At 37.2% G+C, this 20974-nt stretch overlaps 3 protein-coding genes across 4 annotated transcripts in view; 2 read left to right on the plus strand and 1 right to left on the minus strand.

Moving 5' to 3' along the window:
- Positions 1-2296, plus strand: part of sinhcafl (SIN3-HDAC complex associated factor, like) — a 4983-nt gene extending 2687 nt beyond the window's left edge. For both annotated transcript variants that reach the window (XM_060886125.1, XM_060886132.1), the window contains exons 5-6: positions 1-22; positions 653-2296. The exon at positions 1-22 is cut by the window's left edge and continues 129 nt beyond it. In XM_060886125.1, coding sequence (XP_060742108.1) covers positions 1-22; positions 653-842 — 212 coding nt within the window. In that variant the 3' untranslated portion in view covers positions 843-2296. The remainder of the gene's footprint in view (positions 23-652) is intronic.
- A 4460-nt stretch (positions 2297-6756) lies between these two features.
- LOC132856533 (golgin subfamily A member 6-like protein 22) lies at positions 6757-9050 on the plus strand. Its single transcript, XM_060886099.1, has 3 exons — positions 6757-6771; positions 7055-7125; positions 7370-9050. Exons 2-3 carry the CDS (start codon positions 7088-7090, stop codon positions 8922-8924), a joined length of 1593 nt encoding a protein of 530 aa, XP_060742082.1. The 5' UTR covers positions 6757-6771; positions 7055-7087; the 3' UTR covers positions 8925-9050.
- A 469-nt stretch (positions 9051-9519) lies between these two features.
- Positions 9520-20619, minus strand: adgrg3 (adhesion G protein-coupled receptor G3). Its single transcript, XM_060886112.1, has 12 exons — positions 20508-20619; positions 20104-20167; positions 19302-19392; positions 16759-16884; positions 14980-15093; positions 14783-14828; positions 14481-14572; positions 14256-14374; positions 12700-12968; positions 12490-12577; positions 10573-10859; positions 9520-10422 (listed from the first exon to the last, which is right to left on the minus strand). Exons 1-12 carry the CDS (start codon positions 20566-20568, stop codon positions 10322-10324), a joined length of 1458 nt encoding a protein of 485 aa, XP_060742095.1. The 5' UTR covers positions 20569-20619; the 3' UTR covers positions 9520-10321.
- Between the last annotated feature and the right edge of the window lie 355 nt (positions 20620-20974).

Genomic DNA, 20974 nt, shown 5'->3' on the forward strand with positions numbered 1-20974 from the left:
TTGACCTGTCTTACTGGAAAAGGTAAAATAGAGTAATATAATTTTTATATATATATATAATTTTTTTATAATTGCTCAATATAGTTTTGCAGGAAAGAAAGCTGTTAGCTAACGACACTGTGACTGATATAAATCAGTAAAAAAGGAAGCCAAGGCTTGATGTATAAATATTTTAGATAAGGGAGTGTGCCAGAATGGTGACGGTTTAATCATGCAGGGGTGCATGATTACAGCCAGAATGTTGTCTGCAGTTTAAGCAGTTATTGGAAGTCAATTAAAAGATCATTTTACGTACATACACCTAATACTTATTAATAGATTCTTGGAACTTTATGTATAAACTTTGGGCCTTTTCTTAAATCAAGGAAGCGTATGGATATCAAGGTACAGAGCACTGCCTTTACTGTATGACTCAGATTGGCTGCCCATATGTTTATAGATGCTGTACTTGTAGGAACATACGTAGTAAGTTGCTTCTCTTGTTAGTTTATGAAATCAGAACATTTTGACTGAGTATGAACCAACACAAGAATCAATGTCAATGCATCAGGGTAGCAGTTTTACCACAAACGTGAAGGCAAGTTTTTAGTTGGCCCTTTCTATTGGTGTACATCAAAATGTGTTGAGAATTTTATGGTTTCTACGTTTGCAGACAGAAAGTGTGCTGTGGCATTGTGTATAAAGGCCGCTTCGGTGAAGTCATCATTGACCCTCGCCTCTTTAAGCCCTGCTGCGGTCCAAAGCAGCACCCGACGGTAGCAGATTTACCCGCAACCGACTCCCCGTGTGCCGCCAACACACTGCCATCCCCCCTCGCAGAGGACTTGAAGGAGACCTGGTGACCTCGTTGCACTTCTCCTCGAGGCTCTGTTGCGTTGTCTCCAGTGGCAGACTCTACCAATCCCACATTACTATATAAATGCTGATTCCTGCCTTTTTGTTCATTTGTTAGAGGGATTTCCTTTTTTTTTTTTTTTTTTTTTAAGGGAAAGTCAATTAATTAAAATAAGCGGGCATTAGTAAATATAGAATCAGGATTGAATTGACGGTTTAAGACGTGTAATCCATTTTGTCTTTCTTTTTTATTATATTTTTTATATATATATATTTTTGGCACTGTAAAATATTTTGCATTTTTGTAGTGCTTGTATATATTTTTTTTTCCACAATCCCAGTGCACCAAACGCCTCCTACCTGGCTCCTAGTTTCCTGTTTGTAAATTGAGTTGTTTATAAATGTTCATGAAATATGGTGTATTGATGTGTCCCTGATGGAAAAAAAAATTGAATTTTTAAACACACCACCTCTCCTGTGTCTACAAGTCTATGTGACTGATGTGCTGGTACAGTAGGCAGTTTTATAACATACTGATTAGGTTGAGGTTTGAACAGGCTGCTAATTAGTGAATATCGGTGAATACTGCTCAGATCGTGTCTGTTAATCTCTAATTCCTGGTTTTTATTGTCACAAAATGCAGGGCACAAACCTATTACCAGTCCAACCAAAAATAAAAGTGCATGATGATATGGAAATAATCAAAGTGATATTTATTATAGCATGCTCAAACAGCATGTGCTAAATTCATCTTGGGTTATATTGTTTAACATGCAGTGTGATGTTTTTGTTTATTTTTAAAAATTTTGATTACTAGTAATTTTCACTACAGGTTGTAACATCTGTTGATTGTGTGACTTAAAGGAAAAAGGCTGTACATCTCTTTTGGTAGCAGCTTCTAGCCAGTGCATGTTTCTGACTTTTGTAAATGTTTTCATGTACAAAAAGAAATTCAGCAATAACGTTAACTGTTTGCATCTTGACAGTGTGCAGATTTTGAATTCTACAATGTGATGGCTTTTTGCCTTTGGCGACGGGTTTTTTCTACTCAGGCAGCTTATAATCCGAAGTAACAATGCAGAGAAATTCACGTTTAAATGACTCGTTTGTAGGAAATAAGAAATGACATTAAGTCTTCGTTGTGTTCTTGAAATGACTTCATGAACAGCAATAGTGCTCTCTCTGGCTTCCAGACTACCAAGTTGGTCACTTACATAATGTCAGTAAGGTTCAGGGAAACTATTTACTCGGTACATTTTCAGTCACTGTTAATGTGCCTTATGAAAGATTTTAACTGAACATGAGTTTGTCTTTTCTAATTTATACTATTTATTCAAACTTGTCTGTACGATTGATGCTGTAAAGAGGATTTGTGCACTTTTTATACATTTATAATGTTTTTTTTTAATGTTTTTTAATCTTGTCATTACATCTTCAATTTAATAAATCTTTGTATGCAAAATCTGCTGCTGGGCCTCATTTATCAAGAGAAATGTAAATCCTGTACTTTAGGGAAAAAAACTTACTTCTGCATGATTTATATATAGGGCTCTACACTTTTGTAGATTTGTCTGGATTGTAAGTGCAATTTATATATATATATATATATATATATATATATATATATATATATATATATATATATATATATACACACACACACACCCTGTAAACAATTGTCATGTAAATAAACAGTATAATACTGGCATCAGGGTTGCTAGTAGTTTTACAGCTATCCTCTACTGTTATCCATTTTGCTACTGGCAGCAGGGTTGTCAGTACATTACTGTCTTTTCAGCCATATTACTATAATATACTGTTATAATACTATGTGCCAATACACAGTATAGTGCTGAATGTTATTGATATTACAATATACTAGTGTTAGGGCAGCCACAATGTGTTTTTTTCCGCTGTTAAAATGGCATTTCATCATAATCCAAATACAATACCATGTAGTTATTTTTGTAAATAGACCACCATATGATTATGAATTAAACACTATCTTTATTGTAACCTTGATTAGTCATTTTCTGCGATATTCTATACAAAATATACTTAATGATTCAGTTAACTAAAATGCACTTATTGAAATAATATGGAAAGAAGAGGCTTGGAAAATATGAAAATTAATTATTATGAGTTATTACCAACTGAGAACTGTGCTTAATTTTTTTTTTTTTTAAATACAAACAGCTTTTTCCCCCCATTACAGTTGTAAATTCAAGTAAAATATCAAAATAACAAAACCTCACAATTTTGTGGAGTGTAGCATATTTAGTAGACAAGAAAAAAAAATGTATATAAAACTAGAATATAAATTGGGAGCTAATCATGGCTGTATTAATGTGAACTCTCACTGACCAATGAAATTCCACTCAAAGTCTATGAGATCTTTCAGAAGAGTGGACACGTTGACTGTGACAGACTGAACAACTCTCCCCGTCCTTTTGGACAGCTGGCCTTGGTCCCTTGTTCTGGGTTGATTCCAATGAATCACCTGAAAACCACAATAGTCTGAGATGAGTAAAATTAAATAGTAATTTAAAGTTAAAATAAAGTATTTATTGAAAACGAGATCCGCTATAATGGAAAATAAAGCTGGGTAATGCACACCAAGGGTTGTAGTGAGGTTCTGATAATTGAAAATAGACTTAGGAGAGCATGGGGGGGAAATGCAATCCTCTATATTAATTTTTCTTTTATTTAGATTATATTTTGTTCCTCAGGTCTCCATCAAGATTATATATACACTATTGGAAATTTCCTACCAGGAACAGACCATATGGTGACTATGCAGTCATAATCCACCATCAGGGAGAGAAAAAATCAAGATGTCTGCAACAAATCAAAACTCTTAACGAACACGAACTACAGCCAATCAGATCACTTCCTATCTCAAAAACCATTACATCTAATTTCACATAGAGATTTCATATTGTTAAAGGATATCCATCAAATGCATTAAAATGCATTTATATTGAATAGATTTCTAAAAGAAATACAGAAAGGTAAATATCAGCTCTATTTGAAAATAATTTAAATATGGAATAAATCCAGATACTTTACAGCAGTGGTGTCCAATCTTATCCGGAAAGACCCGGTGTGGGTGCAGGTTTTCATTCCAACTAAGCAGAAGCCACACCAGAGTCTACTAAAAGCCAAGAACAACTGATTAAACAGGTGGAATCAGGTGTGGCTTCTGCTTGGTTGGAATGAAAACCAAGCAGAAGCCACACCGGCCCTTTGTGGATAAGATTGGACACTGCTGCTTTACAGAAAACATGAGAATTTATAGGAATATTCCACACTTGGTTTTTAAGTGTACCTTGAAAAAAAACGTTTTTTTTCTCTCATCTGAAAATGAAAATTAATTAAAGAGTTAAACTGTTGAACCTATACAGAAAGTTCAGATACTTTACAGAAAACACGTCAAGTCACACTCTCAATCCATCAGATCGCAGGGTTCCCTATTATACCATTAGATACACCAGCCGAAACCCTATGACCTCATGTATAGAGTATAACTAAGTGTTTTCTAGTAACTGAACTTTCTGTATAAGTTCAACATTCTTCCCTTCTTTAATTAATATGCATTTTCAGATGAGAGAAAAAACGTGCCAGATTCTCACAAGTGGCCATGCAGAGGTCAACATGACAAATTAGCTCAGTTACACCACATAATCTTGACTCAGCATGAAGTTGATGTACTTTACGATGTCTGTAAGCATGGGATTTAAACACCGCAATTTTTTTTAAATGTCTTTTTTCAAGGCACACTTAAAAAACAAGTGTGGAATATTCCTATGAATTCTCATGTGCCTTACATATGAACATTCAGTGCTACATTCACTAGCACAAATCTGGCAAAGGGGAACATTTTGATAGCAAACACAACAACAATAAAAACTGCCAATACATAAACACAAAAAGTTTTAGTTCATTGTGTCTCATCACAACTCACTAACAACACCACAGACAAAAAGGGGCATTGAAGCCAATGTCTGCACTCACAGACATACAAGGGAATCAATTTATTCTATTCTATTTACATCTAACAGGACTTCAGAGCTACCTAAAGCTAACTAGACATTTGTTAATGTGAAAACACACAAATAGAAGGACAACGTCTTTACAAACCAAACAATAACAAAGAAAAAGTCAGTGAGCTGCAGATTTCTAGCCAATCACAGCACAGCATCAGTGAGCTGCAGATTTCTAGCCAATCACAGGAAAGCATCAGTGAGCTGCAGGTTTCTAGCCAATCACAGCACAGCATCAGTGAGCAAGCTAGTTTTTTTTTTTTTTAAACTGAAGCTTATGCTACTAAACGGTTCCGTGTTCTTCAGCAGCTAATATGAAGTTAGCAGATAGATTAAATGAATTCACCTCGTCGTGTAATTTGCTCCGAAAATACAGAATTCAGACGAATAATCCGAATGTTCTGCTTTTCCACTTTGGGAAATGTCGCCGTCTCGTATTTGCGCATGCGCTTTGCTGTCGATTCCAACATCACTCCCAGAATGCAACAGTATTTAATTATAGTATATTGCAGTATTGTTTTGGTTAACAGCAAGTTGCACATAAAGATTTCCCTTAATGCATTGTTTTCTACAGTATAGTACCGTTTTAACACAAACACAGTATTTTTAAATATTTACAGACAACACACTCATTAAAGAAACAAAGCTCAAATAATTCCTGAAGTGAATGGCATGCAATAGTGAATCATAAGACACACACGTGTGTGTGTGTGTGTGTGTGTGAGAGAGAGAGAGAGAGAGAAAGTGTGTGTGTGTGTGTGTGTGTGAGAGAGAGAGAGAGAAAGTGTGTGTGTGTGTGTGTGTGTGTGTGTGTGAGAGAGAGAGAGAGAAAGTGTGTGTGTGTGTGTGTGAGAGAGAGAGAGAGAGAGAGAGAGAGAGAGAGAGAGATTATGACTGATGTTTATTGTAAGTGTTTGTTGCCTTTTTGGACTCCTTTATCATTTGTAATGTTGCTCCTATTTAAAACAGTTCGGCTCAAGCCCAGCCATTTTTAGTGTCATGATTGAGGACAATGTCCCGTCCAGAGACAAGCAGTTTGGTGTTGAGGTTTTGTTCAAACCGACAATCGAAAATAACCTCTCTAATGAATGGTTTTTTCACTGGTTGTTGCGTGAAATCTTACCCATATACAATAGTGCTATTTTCTGATTGGCTATTGTGTAGCCTCTTTTTTTGATTGGCTGATAAGTGTCAGGCTCGACTAAGAACTCCAGGTGACGCGCTTGATTCCTGCCCGGTTCCATAGAGACAGCGGTGCGGACTGATACGTTTTGGGCGCTGCGGCTTATTAAATATATGATAAATAGTTAAAAGGTTTTTCTGCGTGAGAAATACGATGTGTGGCGGGAGAGCGTGAGAAAAGACCGAAATGCGTGACTGCCACCAGTGGCGTCACTAGGCCCTTTTTATGGGGGCTTTAGCCCCCCTAAACTTCTGCCCAACCCCCCTAAAAATTATTTGATTAATTATTTTTTGATCGCTTCAGTCCCCTTTAAAAACCCTGAAAATCCCCTAAACCGAGTCTGCGTGGATTCAGCGCGTTTTTCAATCCACAGTGACGCCGAGCAGAGCGAACATCAGATTACAAGGTGTGTGTGCTTTTATTGATGGATTGCTATGATATGACATCTACATCGGTGCAGTTCTTGTAATTGCAGTTTACTGAACCGATACACAGTTCGGTTTCTCATCCAATGCGTCTTCGCTGCGTTCAACTTCAGCCCTTATCACAGTGTGATAGTTGTTTTTTCTTCCAACAAAAAAGACTTCATTGTAAAAAAAAAAAAAATACATTCACAACTCAAAATTTTCTAGTGACTGGTCACATCTAAATTTTTCATTTTTTTTTACAGTGAAATACAGGGAATACAATGGAATAGTGGATTGCAATAAGGTTGGTAGTATACAACCCTACCCTGGGGGCTGAGCCCCCCTAAAATGAAAATTCTAGAATCGTCCCTGACTGCCATTGCGTGACTCTTGACAGCCCTGACAGCCCTGCACACCAGTCTAAATACAGTCCGAAAGAAATTTGTACAGCTGAAATTCACATGCACGTGTACACCACATTTCTTATACAAATATCATGCACTTGTTTGTTGTTGAGAAAGTTCTAAATGTTCTGTGTAAATGATTCCCAGTGACATCACATTTTCACATTCTGATTCAATTCTAAGGGAGTGAGTGGAGCTCTGGGAGAACACAGCTGAATGAATACAGAGAAACAATTCAACACTCAATCATACAGGTAATTATTGCTATTTATTGTTATTATTATTATTATTATTATTATTATTATTATTATTATTATTATTACAACTGCTACTACTACAACTACTATTGTTGTTGTTCTTTTGTTGTTATTATTACTACTACTACTACTACTACTATTGTTGTTCTTTTGTTGTTATTAATATTATTATTATTATTATTATTATTATTATTATTATTATTATTATTATTAATATTATTATTACTACTACTACTACTAGTGTAGGCAGAGAAGGAAAAATGCTCAAGGAAAACAACATGGAAGAAATTAAAACATGGGTCCTTCAGACACTCCAGAAGGAAAGAGAGTTTACATGCAGAGAAATTGATTTCCGCTGCACAGAACACATTGAAAACTACTGCAGGAAGAAGGAGAAAAGCAGGATGAACAAGAACAACTGGTTGAAGGATATGATGGCAGCTGAAAATTTGGGCCCAAGTGCAGACTGGATGTATGTGCTTAGGAAAGAGATGGAGAAGATGAGGGAAGAATGGCTCGTGGAGGACAGGCTGAGGAGCACTCAGGAAAATAAGAGGTGGAGAAAGAATGAAGAGAATCGTAAGGAGAATGAGAGGAGGAGGCTGGATGAACAAATGGACCTGGTTGAAAGGCTAAAGGAGATGGAAAAAAGGGTTTGCAATATAGAGAAATCCACAGAGAGCTTGGTGGAGAGGAAAGAGATGGAGAAGGCGAGAGAAGAATGGCTCATTGAGGACAAGCTGAGGAGCACTCTGGAAAGTAAGAGTTGGATAAAGGAAGAAGAGAATCGTAAGGAGGATGAGAGGAGGAGGCTGGATGAACAATGGGACCTGGTTGAAAGGCTGAAGGAAATGGAAAATAGGATTTGCAATATAGAGAAATGGACAGAGAGATTGGAGAGAGAGAGTGCAAAAGAAAGAGAGGTGATGAAAGAATTCAAGAAAATGATACAGACAGATATGGAGAAAGAGAGGGAGAAGATGAGACAGTACAAAGAAATGATAAAGAGGGTGAAAGAGAAAGAGGACATGAAAGAATTTGAGACAGTGATACAGAGGGAAAGAAAGGAGATGAAGGAACACATGGAGAAGTTAAAGGAGACCCAGAGGGCATTAGAGAAAGAACGAGCGTTGATTGAAGAAGAAAGAAAGAAGATGGAGGAAGAGCGGATAAAGGAAAAGAAATGGATGGCACAATGCATTGAGGAAGAGGAGGCTGAAAAGCTTGAGATGAAAAGAGAAATGTGGTGGATGAGAACCGAAAGAAATCAGGAAAAACAGCAGTTGAAGGTTTACCAGCAGAGGGATGGACTGAGGATGAAGGAGATGGAGCAGCTGAAAATAGAGCTAAATGAAAACCTGGATGTGCATAAAGAAAAGATAGAGAATCAGCTCAGAGAAAGAGAGCTGAGAATGGAAAAGTGGGAAAAGCAAAAAAGCAGTGACCAGGAGTTAGGGTTGAAGGCTGCAAGTTTGAAACTGCAGGAAGAAACAAGGATCAGGAAGGAAGCTGAGAGGAAGTCAAAGAAGCTGGCTAGAAATATGTCTTCACAGTATTTAGAGCTGGAGGGCAAGATTTTAACCGTTGTGAAATACTTTGGTGAGGCTATGGAAGATATGGAAGGATGCACCAGCAAAAGATTAAAGGATGTAGAGTACAGAGTGAAGCAGATGCTGGAGATGCTGAAGCAAGACAGTGGAGTGACAGTCAACAATATGATGGATGAGTCCACTAGTGAACAAAGGAATGAGAAATGGAAGAAGTGGGGCTTCATCAAAAGATGCTTTAAGAAATAGATTTGGGGACATCACACACTTTTTTATAACACATTTTGAATGGCATTTGATCATTTTCTTTAATAAAATGTGTAACAGTGGTGTTTCCTTCAGATCGCTTCAATTCTATGAGCACTTACCACTGAGAAACTCATCCCAATATAAGTAAAATTGTGAACATTCAAACTACTGCAATGTATATTTATTACAAACAGACCAATCAAATGGGGGGCACGGTGGCTTAGTGGTTAGCACGTTCGCCTCACACCTCCAGGTTTGGGGGTTCGTTTCCCGCCTCCGCCTTGTGTGTGTGGAGTTTGCATGTTCTCCCCGTGCCTCGGGGGGTTTCCTCCGGGTACTCCGGTTTCCTCCCCCGGTCCAAAGACATGCATGGTAGGTTGATTGGCATCTCTGGAAAATTGTCCGTAGTGTGTGATTGCGTGAGTGAATGAGAGAGTGTGTGTGTGTGTGCCCTGCAATGGGTTGGCACTCCGTCCAGGGTGTATCCTGCCTTGATGCCCAATGACGCCTGAGATAGGCACAGGCTCCCCGTGACCCGAGGTAGTTCGGATAAGCGGTAGAAAATGAGTGAGTGAGTGAGTGAAATCAAATCTCATATGTGCTAAACTTTTATTGCATGTCATTACCTGGGAAATGGTAAAAATCACATGAACATAAAAGTCTGATATCAGTGGGATGTGGGTGTGAATGCAGTAAACATTACATACACACATAAACACCTGAAAGGATTATATTAAACGTGCTGTTATTATTATTATTATTATTATTATTATTATTATTATTATTATTATTATTATTATTATTATTATATTTTAGATTCCTTATTCATATAAAAGGGGAGACTTCTTCTCTTGAAGAAGCCATGAATGATTTTCACTGTTGTTACACTGCTCAAACTGTTTGAATATATCTGAGATAAACAGTGCAGGACCTCAATGTCATATAAGCAGTATGTAGCAAAATGTGTGTGGATTTTTATCTCATTGTCTATTCATAAGTTGATGAACATATTTAACTATGTTAGATACTAACTGGTGCTATTGTGATATGAACCAAAAACAAAACAAAACCATAATATTATGGATTGCCTTATATACACACAACAATAATACAACTGACAAGATTATCGTTAAACAGAAACACAAGGTACAGATTTCAAAACACTAAACTGTATGTACTGTATGTACAAACCTGAAGGTAAACAAAATGAGCTCTTTTCTTCATAATGCAGAAAACGCAGAAGACATAAATCCAGCTTCCATGTTCCATTTCATTGACTTTTCTTTTATGAATTTTAGACAGTATTTAAATTATATGATCTCCGGTATGTCAATGTTATGTCTAATACCTATCAGATCTCAATTCAACACATTGCGGTTTAGTGTCTTGTGGCATCGTCATGAGCTGAAATTACTCATAGAGAGATTCTTTGTTGAATTCCTCTCCTCGAAACTTGGCTTACACGTAATTGTTACGTACCACAGGAACACGAAAAAACCTGCAAGACACAATAATGGAAAACTGATCATGTTCATCCACTGCTTTAAACACAGAAAAGTATTAAAGATAATCTGGATAATCTAGACTGAAGGAAAGTGTAATAGTGAAAAATCAAGAGTGAGAAGAATTCGCATCATGGTATTGTTACCTTGAAAAGCATTTATGATAGTAAAGAGATAAATCCCTGGTAGACTCAGGGGTCCGTATGTGCAGAAGGCCAGTCCCCATGGGAGTCCCAAAACCACACTGATCCCCAGCAAAATGGCCCAGTCTTTCCACAGCCTTCTTAACCTGCTTCCAGTCTGGACACCTCTCAATTTTAACTGCCACATCTTCACCACAGTCACAGCCATTATCGCTGTGTTGAAGAGTAACACCAGCCCCAAGTAACCGTTCACTGTTATATAACTCACTATCTTATTGGTTATCCAGCAGCTGCACAAAGGGCAAGAAAAGCAAATGTTTTAATGAAGCTACACAACATAGACATGAATGATTGTTTGGTAACACTTCAAGGTTCCCTAAACTAACCTTATTTACTACATTAACAAACACTTTATACGTTATAACAGTCAGAGGTAATGTAAGATTAATTATTTGGATTCTCAATAAAATGACATGTTTCTATAATGTAGTTCAGTGGTTCTCAACCAGTGGCGCGCACCCCCCTGGGGGGGCGCTGACACTATCGCGGGGGGCGTGAGTAGGCTACACAGGATGGGAGGGAAAAAATAAAATCTGAGAAAAAAATGAAAATTTTTATCACTAAACTACTGTCATAAAAAGTTATCGTTTTGTATATATATAACTCCTGAATAAATATTCAAATGTGTTTGGACTGGTTTGTCGATACTGAGCACGGAAATACAGGTGATAAGCGGTTTTATTAAGCGAGCCATTGAGTCGTTCATTCAAACGATTCGTTCAAACGGCCGATTCATCAAGAATGAATGAATAGACTGAAGGAAATCTTTAGCTCCTGCCCTCTTTCGTCATTCTGGGCAGCATTGATGCAGGAATACCCTGAACTCTGTGACATTGCCTTGAAGATTCTCCTTCCTTTGCCGTCAACATATTTGTGTGAGGCAGGATTCTCAAAAATGACTGCACTCAAAACGAAATACCTCAATCGTGCACAAATCGAGGATGATTTGATGCTAAGTTTATCAGACATTGAGCCAAGAATTGAGGATCTTTGCAAGGGAAAGCAGGCTGAGCAATAGCAATAGCCTAGTAATGATAATAGGCCTAGTGATGATAATAATAATAATAATAATAATAATAATAATAAAGCATGTAACCTCATATAATGATATAGCTTAGTAATGATGATAGGCCTACTACTACTCATAATAATAATATCTATCTATCTATCTATCTATCTATCTATCTATCTATCTATCTATCTATCTATCTATCTGTCTGTCTGTCTATCTGTCTGTCTGTCTGTCTGTCTGTCTGTCTGTCTGTCTGTCTGTCTGTCTATCTATGCAAGGTGGTGTGGGGGGGCCCCAACTGCAATGAACCTGCTTTGGGGGGCCCAGCTTGCAAAAGGTTGAGAACCCCTGATGTAAGTGATAACAGGTGATAAAATTAATTTTAAGTCTACACACCGCTGTTAAAATGCCAGGTATTTGTGATGTAAGATAAATCATGTCAGAACTTGTTTTTGTCAATTTACAAAGTGATTTTTTTTGTGAAGAAAGTGAAGAAAAAATTGAAGGTCCCATTCTTGGTGGGTTTTGATTATTGTTTTGTAGAAGCAATTTAAATTAACGCATGTATCAACTGACCTATTTAATGTAATACAACTACATACACTGTTTATTCAATGTATGGCTAAATATGAATAAAACTGAAAATTGAAACACTGGTGTAGATTTTGCCTCACAACCTCAAACATGTTGTTCGATGTGGACTGTATTTTAGTCTTTAGTATTTTTGGTGCATTGGTTAATGTTAACCAATAAGTAGTAAGTAAATAGAGATTACAGTAAATAAGCTCAGTCACAGGAACCTTAACGTAAAGCATTACTCTTTGTTTTTGCAGAATTGTTGGTCTTACAGATTTGTTTCATTGTTACTTCCTGTTAAGGTGTATTTTCCATATTCACCAGCCAGTCCACAGATCACCACTGTAATTATAGGAGCTCCTATAGCAAAAGGGGAAAAGCAGACCAATGTCTAAGCATTACAAATCCAAAGGGACATAAACCTCATAAACCTCTATAGAAATCATTTGTCAAGAGAGTTTCACCTTAGGACCTCAACTTACCCCAGCCCACTAAGCTTAGTTTGAGCAAATATCTCTTGATGTAGATGTTAAAGACCCTCACAAGGAGTAGGTACAAGTGGAAACCTTCAATAGCGGTCCATGTGAAAGTGGTAAGAAGGGCCCAGTGTAAGATGAGGCCAAGACACTGACATATTGGCTTCTTTTCTGTTCTTGACCCCAATGTACTGGCCAGAAAGAAGAGGTGCAGCAGGAATAGTGAACCTGATAGTTGCACATGAATGATAATAGAGTGCTCTGTCTTCTTCTTCCTGTGGAGACAATGATAAAATCATGTAGTGTGCATGTGGTGAGCCCACGACATGTCTTGTGAACAATTAAAATCTAAAAAACTATTAAACATAAATAAAGAATAAAATCTGGTGCTCTTGACAATCTCTACAAATGATCCGCCGATGTTCAGCGGAGAGTGGTCGCTCTGTGCTCTCCTGAAGTCAACAACCATCTCTTTAGTTTTATCAACATTCAGAGACAGGTTGTTGGCTCTACACCATCTACACATTCACGTTCTTGCTGATGAGACCCACCACGGTCGTGTCATCGGCGAACTTGATGGTTTGATCTGTGCATTGTAGCACAGTCATGAGTCAGCAAGGTGAACAGCAGTGGGCTGAGCATGCAGCCCTTAGGGGCTCCAGTGCTTAGTGTGGTGGTGCTGGAGATGCTGTTCCCGATCCGGACTGACTGAGGCCTCCTAGTCAGGAAGTCCAGGATCCAGTTGCAGATGGAGGTGTTCAGTCCCAGCTTGCTCAGCTTCAGGTGCTGAGGGATGATTGTGTTGAATGCTGAACTAAAGTCTATAAACAGCATTCGTAAGGAAGTGTCTTTATTGTCCAAGTGGGTGAGGGCTAAATGAAGGGTCATGGCAATGGCATTGTAGGGGGTAGAGTGAGGGTGGTAACTTGGTCTTGATGTGGATAGATGTTGACAGTGAAAAGACAGAGTACCTGATCGTTGGGGGGAGGGATGGTCCGTTACGTTGTTCTGCACCTCAAACCAAGCGTAGAAGTCATTCAGCGCTTCTGGGAGGGAGGCATCACTATTACAGGCAGGTGAAGCATTCGTGTAGTTCATGATCGCCTGTATGCCCTGCCACATGCGCCAGGTGTCACATGCTCTGCTGTCCTGGAAGTGGCTGTGGATTGTCTGGGCATGTGCACGCTTTGCTCCTCTGATGGCTCGGGACAGTTTGGCCCTTGCTGTTCTTAGGGCCGCCCTGTCTTCTGTTCTGAAGTCTAGGTCTCTAGTCTTCAGCAGCGCACACACTTTAGCAGTCATCCATGGCTTCTAGTTGGAGCCTGCATTCTGGTTGGAGCCTGCCTGCATTTGTTTGCTAGTTATAATACAGTACAACAAGCTTGCAGAGACAAATAATTCTGCCTGAGGGTCAATTAAAACAGTTTGTACTTTAAGCAAGCCACTAGAGGGCATTATTTTCCTACTCTTCTAAGTACCTGTTATGACATCCACCCATACACTATAACCAGCATTGGTATACAAGCCTGAATAATGTGAGAATAATTTAGTAGCCTACATACCTTTTAATAAAAAACAACATGATGATGATGGCTGTGAATATCAAAGAGAAAGAAGACCCAATGTATGAAATGTATTCGAGACGGCGAACATCTTCAGGGTCTTGAACACTCCCAGGACTCTGCCAGTGCCAACAGGAGAGACACCCAAATATGATAAAGATGAACAACAAATTGTTGAAAGACAAATATGTACATGATTATGTATGTATTGAGGCGTCAACTTACAATGAGCACTGCAAAAAAACTGAGGTGATTGCAATTGCAGATAAAATCTTTATTGTTGCTGTTGGTGGTGCACCCGTCACTGCTCCAGTGCCCTGAGAAAGAAATAGTAATGAGGACATATAAATATATAGTCATAACAACTTTCTGAAGAACTAACTGAACCAGGTCATGTTGTAAGCACAAGAACAATCTATTTCCTTTTTTTTTTTTCCTTTTTTTTTTAATAACAAAGGTGAATTAGTATTAATTAATAGTATTAATGAATCGAACATTTTGAAAAAATCTGAAAATGTTTTCAGAACCTGCATTGTTTGACTGCTTCCAAAAGACACATTTGCCACTCACATTCTGAAAAATATGTTTAATTTGGGAAAACACAAATTAGAAAATTTTCTGTTTTGCTTGTGCCAAAATTATTCTTCATTAAGAATTCCAGCCAAATGCTCAATGATTTACTTTGAGTTACGGAACCATAAGTTGGAAAATTGGGATTCCTTACCTGACTAATATTCACAAATTGCATTTCAATAGTTTGAGAAAGGTTCTGGAGATCTTGTGCACCAAGCCAGACACCTAAGACACTTCCATGAACAGATCCTTTAACAGAAGATTCCTGTGTAACAATGTACAGAGGTTTCAATGTAAAGAGGATCACCACATCAAATCAACAGGACGCGAAGGATGGGGCTGATTTCTTTCTAGTATATACTATTGATTCATGCAGGACATCAGTGACAATTGTGGCAAGTAATTAAATTCCCAAGACTACTTTGCTGACACATCCATAAAACATCACCAAAAGTGAAGAATGTGCATTTGAAAGACAGTTGAGTAATGAATGTGGAAGACGTGGAATATTTACTCAGTCATCGTTTTTTGCCGTTATTCCTATAGAAGAGGAACTAAAAGTAGACTAAGCAATGCTGTCCAGTAAAGCATGACTTTGTTGGGCATCTATGACGAATTCAAATACACTGTGATTTAATATGAAAAAAGATTACAGCAGATTTTTAATGTCAGTGTGGGTGTTGCCTGGAGGCATCAGTGGTATTTATTTGGGGAAAAGGATGGATGGTTTGTTTTCTGGAGAAATGACTGGACATTACACTTTGTTTTCCCGGCCTAGATGAATGGCTTCTCCATGTGATAACCGAACGATCTCTTGAAGGTGCTGTATTGCCAAACCATCTGCCAATCATTAAAACAGTGATGAATATGACTGACAACTCAATATTACAAATATTGGCAGTTTCATTGAAACAGAATGATATATTTCAGTATGTTTGGAGGTTCATTACTTGGTCAGTAACCAAGTCCATAACATTTTAAACTTTAATATAGTATTTTATTTTATAGACATAGTTCGACAACAACACTGGCCGACGCTGTTTTTATGTGTCTTTTCTGTAGTGATTTGTATTGTTTGTTTGCACTGTATTTTGTTGCACACTGTTTGAACTTGGTTGCACAGATACACTTTTTTGGCTAGGACAACTTACTTTAAGTCCTTATCTCTGTGTTGTGCTACGTAGCTTTGTTTTATTCTGTGTAGCACCATGGCCTGGAGAAACCATTTCTCATTTCACAATGTACTGCATGAGCTATATGTGGTTGAAATGGAAAAAATAGATTCTTGGTGTCTTGACTTGACGTAAGACACAGACACATATACATATAGCAGTAACAGACATCTGTGCTTCCTCTATTTTAAATACCACAAGCTGTCACTGGTCGGTGGCAGCTTATGTAAAAGTTGCATTATCATGCAGGTTTTGGTTATGTACAGACACGAATAGGAAATTTTTAGATTTAGATAGTAAATATAGTATATAATATATAAAATATATGTATATATTTAAAAATAAATAAAATGTTTTTTTTATAAAAATAGAAATTTATAATTTAGAGATTTAGTTAGTAAATATAAAAAAAGAAATGAATAAAAATCAGAAGTAAAAATGGAAAACAGAAATGAATTAAATTGGGAGTTAAATTTTCTTTGTTTGTCCCTTTGGAAAACCTTAAAAACGCAACATAATCCCTACAACATAGAGTGGTTTTGTTATCAGAAAATCCTGAACGCTTTTAAGACATGAAATCAGAAGGACGTGTACCAATGCTTCTATGACTGAATGGACTTCAAAGATGGTTTTGTTTGAAACAAGTGGAATCTTCCCCTTTGCTCATTTCCTTGCTGAATACCAAAACAAAGCTTTGGTACTCCCGGATTGGAATCTAAAAGAATTACTGATAGCATTTTCCAAAATCTGTCACTAACCTTAAAAATGCTGTTGTCGAGTACTGACACCATCAGAGACACACTAGTGTTCTCCGTCCCACCGCTTTTCACGAGGGCTTCTTGGGGAATGTGGATTACATGCCCATACGTTGTCTCCAGTTTGGCCTGTGAACGCAGTGGGTTACATATGACATGAATTCACTTCACATTACTAGAAAGTGATCAGAATTCTCAATTTTTTTTCCAGTAAAACTTAAAACTGTTATTTAGAAGCTTCCTTGTTTTAGAATTGACCAGCGTTCAGCCATGAATAGTGATCACCAATCGTTATATATGTGTTATTTTACTGGTTTTATATTACCATGCATCATATATGGTTTGAAAGAGAGACTATTCATTCATTCATTCATTCATTTTCTACCGCTTATCCGAACTACCTCGGGTCACGGGGAGCCTGTGCCTATCTCAGGTGTCATCGGGCATCAAGGCAGGATACACTCTGGACGGAGCGCCAACCCATCGCAGGGCACACACACACACACACACACTCTCATTCACTCACGCAATCACACACTACGGACAATTTTCCAGAGATGCCAATCAACCTACCATGCATGTCTTTGGACCGGGGGAGCAAACCGGAGTACCCGGAGGAAACCCCCGAGGCACGGGGAGAACATGCAAACTCCACACACACAAGGTGGAGGCGGGAATCGAACCCCAGACCCTGGAGGTGTGAGGCAAACGTGCTAACCACTAAGCCACTGTGCTCCCCCGAAAGAGAGATTAATAAAGAGATAATTTATTATACAATGGATACCCATCTTCTTGTATGTTTTTGTGAGGTTAAAAAAAATCCAAAATTATCATGCCCAATCTAAAACATGAAACAAAAAAAGAAAAAAAAAAAACTTTAAACAACTGTACACACTTTTATGATGGGGTATTCACACTAGTTCAAGAGTAACAATCATATACCTGTCATCAGTGAATGTGATCCTGACTAACTCCTAAATCTAGACCACTGTTTCTACCCCCTTATGAAGAATTCGTAAACAATGTCAGTGACGTCGCCCGGTATGGCGCAACCGGGGCCCCACCCTGGAGCCAGGCCCGGGGTTGGGGCTTGCATGTGGACCCCATGCATTTAGAATGGCTTTAACATTTTAGAATGGCCTTGAAGGAGGTCAAATCTAAATCCTGTTCAAAACCTGTGTATTAATTTGAATCATGGTCATCATGGTCACAATTTGATAGAAGTCTAGAACTTTTACAGAGAAGAGTGGAATAAAAATGCCAAATACAACGGTAGACTCTTACCTAAAAGGCAACCAGATTGTTTTAATTTAGTATCTTGTCCCTTTTCCCCAAAAATATTTATATTTGTTTTTCACTGTTTGGTTGGTTGCAGTAGCACATTAAAGGTATGATTTAACTTTGGTACATTTTTTTCCCCTCACAAAAATCGGTGATCTGAAAAGGAGTGTGTAGACTTTTATAAGTTCAACAAAAGGTTACATTTTGCCTTCACTTGAAAACGAATGTGTTAATATTCTTTTTGTTCAAGGGAAATGCACTTCTTTTGAAATTCTGGGGAAGAAGAAGAGGGAACTTAATTTTTTTTTAAAAAGGGCCTTCTGATAATACTCAAGTCTGTGGTGGGTCTGTGGTGTTCACATTATATACATTTAGTTACAGTGGTAGAAATAATAATATAACTGTCCCCCCAAACATTACTAAAATGGCAAGGACAATTCTTTTGTTTTTGCTATACCCTAAAGAGATATTGGTTTGAGATCAAACAATTAGTATAAGATAAAAATTTCAGATGTCATGATATTTACAGCTAAATGTGTTAAAGAAACTTTAGAACATGACATTTGTGGTTGATCCAACATGATGGCCAACAAACAGTCTATAGGAGAAAATCATCAGATCAGAGTGATTGCACAAGCATTGGGCATGGCCATTACAACAGCTTGAAATGTCCTGAGAAAGAAAGAAGCCATTGATAAACTAAAACCGGACGTTGGTTCAGAGCTGTCATGAAAGTCATGAAAAGGCCAAAGTATGAAAAAAACAATGTGATCTAAAACATGATCCGAAACAGTTAAGCTTATTGGTCAACCATGGTGAAGATAGTGTCATGGCTTTGGCAACAGAGAAGCTACAGAGAAATGTATTGATTCTAATTGGTAGGAACTTCATCATGCAGCAATTCAGTGACCCAAAACTCACATTATATTCGACTTCACCAGGTGGAAAAAGTGAAAGGTTTTAGACTGGCCTTCAATTCAATTACTGTCAGATAACTGTATATTTTATTGAGTTCTTATAGTAATTGAATACTTAAAGTAATCTGATGGTTTTGTGCTTGTTGGATGTCCCTCTCTTTGCTTTTGAACATGTTGTATGTCTCTCATGTTGACTTTGTTATATAGTGATTCCCATTATTTACATTATTTAGAGTGGTAGTAAGCAACATTAAGTAATTAAACTTTCGAAGTACATAACACTAAGTAGGTAAAACAAAACGATGTCATTTATAATATGCCTTGAAAATGAGAATGTGAGAGATTTACCTCTGAGAAATCCACTTCTTTCATATAAAAGTCTGGTGTTTGAATGCGAGGTTGGTGGGGTTCACAGTTTTTCATTTCTCTTTCAACACACCTGTTCAAAAGGTTTTCCATTAAGCAATACATTATAAATTATGTACATATTTTCTGAGCATCATATCTGTGGAATAATCTGAATTAGCTTCTTTCAGTGTTATGAAGTCGGTAATACAGTGTGTAGTGTCAAAATGGTGAATATACTGTAGTTAACTGTAGTAAGCTACTGTTGCTACTATAATGTCAATGTATAATGCCTGAACCATCGATTTTTTTCTCTTGGTTAACTATATAAAGAAATGCAGCTTGTTGTATTAGTGAGAATCCACAAAGCCCTCTCTTCTGAAGACTGATCTGAGTCTGAAAATTTCACTGTTACATACTAAGGACATAAGAGACTCCTTATGTAAACCTTTCATGCAAAACTTTAACAACTATAGAAAATTTATTTGATATAAAATGCCTCTGGAGTGCATCATACCATATAGAATCCTTCGTAAATTATTCTTTTATATTCTATAAGACCTAGTGGCTAGATCTTGTGTTAGAAAGTTAAATAACACCCATCTGCATTTCTAACCTTAAGAAAAAAGAGAGGCTTAACATTCATATAAAAATAAATATGTTTGTACATTAACACTATAAACTCCCAGAACCTGTGACATAATCATATACATTCTCATACATACGTTTGAAATATTTGTAATTTTTGAGAGTTTATGAAGCTCTGAGATTTTAAGAAGTTATTTTTTACTTGGCCGTAACTCACAGAGGAACGTTGTTGGAATCCTGTTGTTGACAATACTGAACAACCCGAAAACAAGCAATGGCTCCTTTTAGTGATGTAGAACAACAGAGAATGTTAAACATTTTATCAATATGCCCTTTCTCAAGCATAAATTTGTAGATTAATCAAACAAAATGTTTCTATTTCAGCGTTTGGTTTCTAAGTCAGTAAACTCTTTCTGTATTCTAAATATATTGTCCCCATTGCCATTCTCTATCTCCTATACATAAAATAAACAATAAAACTCTCTAAAAAATATATTACAGTATATTTCCCTGTCATATTATATTTAGCTTACCAATTTATCATAAACATTTGTGACATAAAACCAAAAGCCAATAATGCCAATTAATTCAAACTGAAATCATATCAGTTATATCTCCTACCTGTCATGGTCAGTGTCATGGAAAGAAATATACAAATCCTAAGAAAAACCAGTAGACACATTTTCCAGATAAGATCTCACTGCTGCTGCTACTCTTGATGCAACAATGTCTCTCTTCATGCTTTGTGGTTTGCTCATAGATCGGAAGGAACTATATACATCACATGACCCGTAAACATTACTGTTCATAATACCATATTTGACACTGAACCAGAAATGTCACATGGTACGATTTTATTTACACAGTTGTTTTTTAAGAACAGCAGCTAAAGTAGACAAAACAGGTTTTATTTTGAGGAACAAAAAAAAAAAGTCAGAAACTTAGGAGGAAGTAAAGCTGCCTCGACAGGACAAAAACAATTCCACACATTATCAGATGAATACGCTACAAAAGAGCTCGATAATCAGCTTATAAATGAATTAATATGCAGTCTGAAAACAAACAGACATAATACAGATATTTCTACT

Source organism: Tachysurus vachellii, chromosome 1 (assembly GCF_030014155.1).
Source record: "Tachysurus vachellii isolate PV-2020 chromosome 1, HZAU_Pvac_v1, whole genome shotgun sequence".
NCBI classification, from domain to species: Eukaryota; Metazoa; Chordata; class Actinopteri; order Siluriformes; family Bagridae; genus Tachysurus; species Tachysurus vachellii.

Coding starts and splice junctions, on each gene's coding strand:
- LOC132856533 (XM_060886099.1), top strand. CDS start 7,088: ATGAATACAGAGAAACAATTCAACACTCAATCATACAG. Junction 7,126..7,369: donor TTCAACACTCAATCATACAG/GTAATTATTGCT, acceptor TACTACTACTAG/TGTAGGCAGAGAAGGAAAAA.
- adgrg3 (XM_060886112.1), bottom strand. CDS start 20,568: ATGTGTCTACTGGTTTTTCTTAGGATTTGTATATTTCTTTCCATGACA. Junction 16,885..19,301: donor AAGAAGTGGATTTCTCAGAG/GTAAATCTCTCA, acceptor CTGCGTTCACAG/GCCAAACTGGAGACAACGTA. Junction 10,423..10,572: donor TATCATAAATGCTTTTCAAG/GTAACAATACCA, acceptor TGTGTCTTGCAG/GTTTTTTCGTGTTCCTGTGG.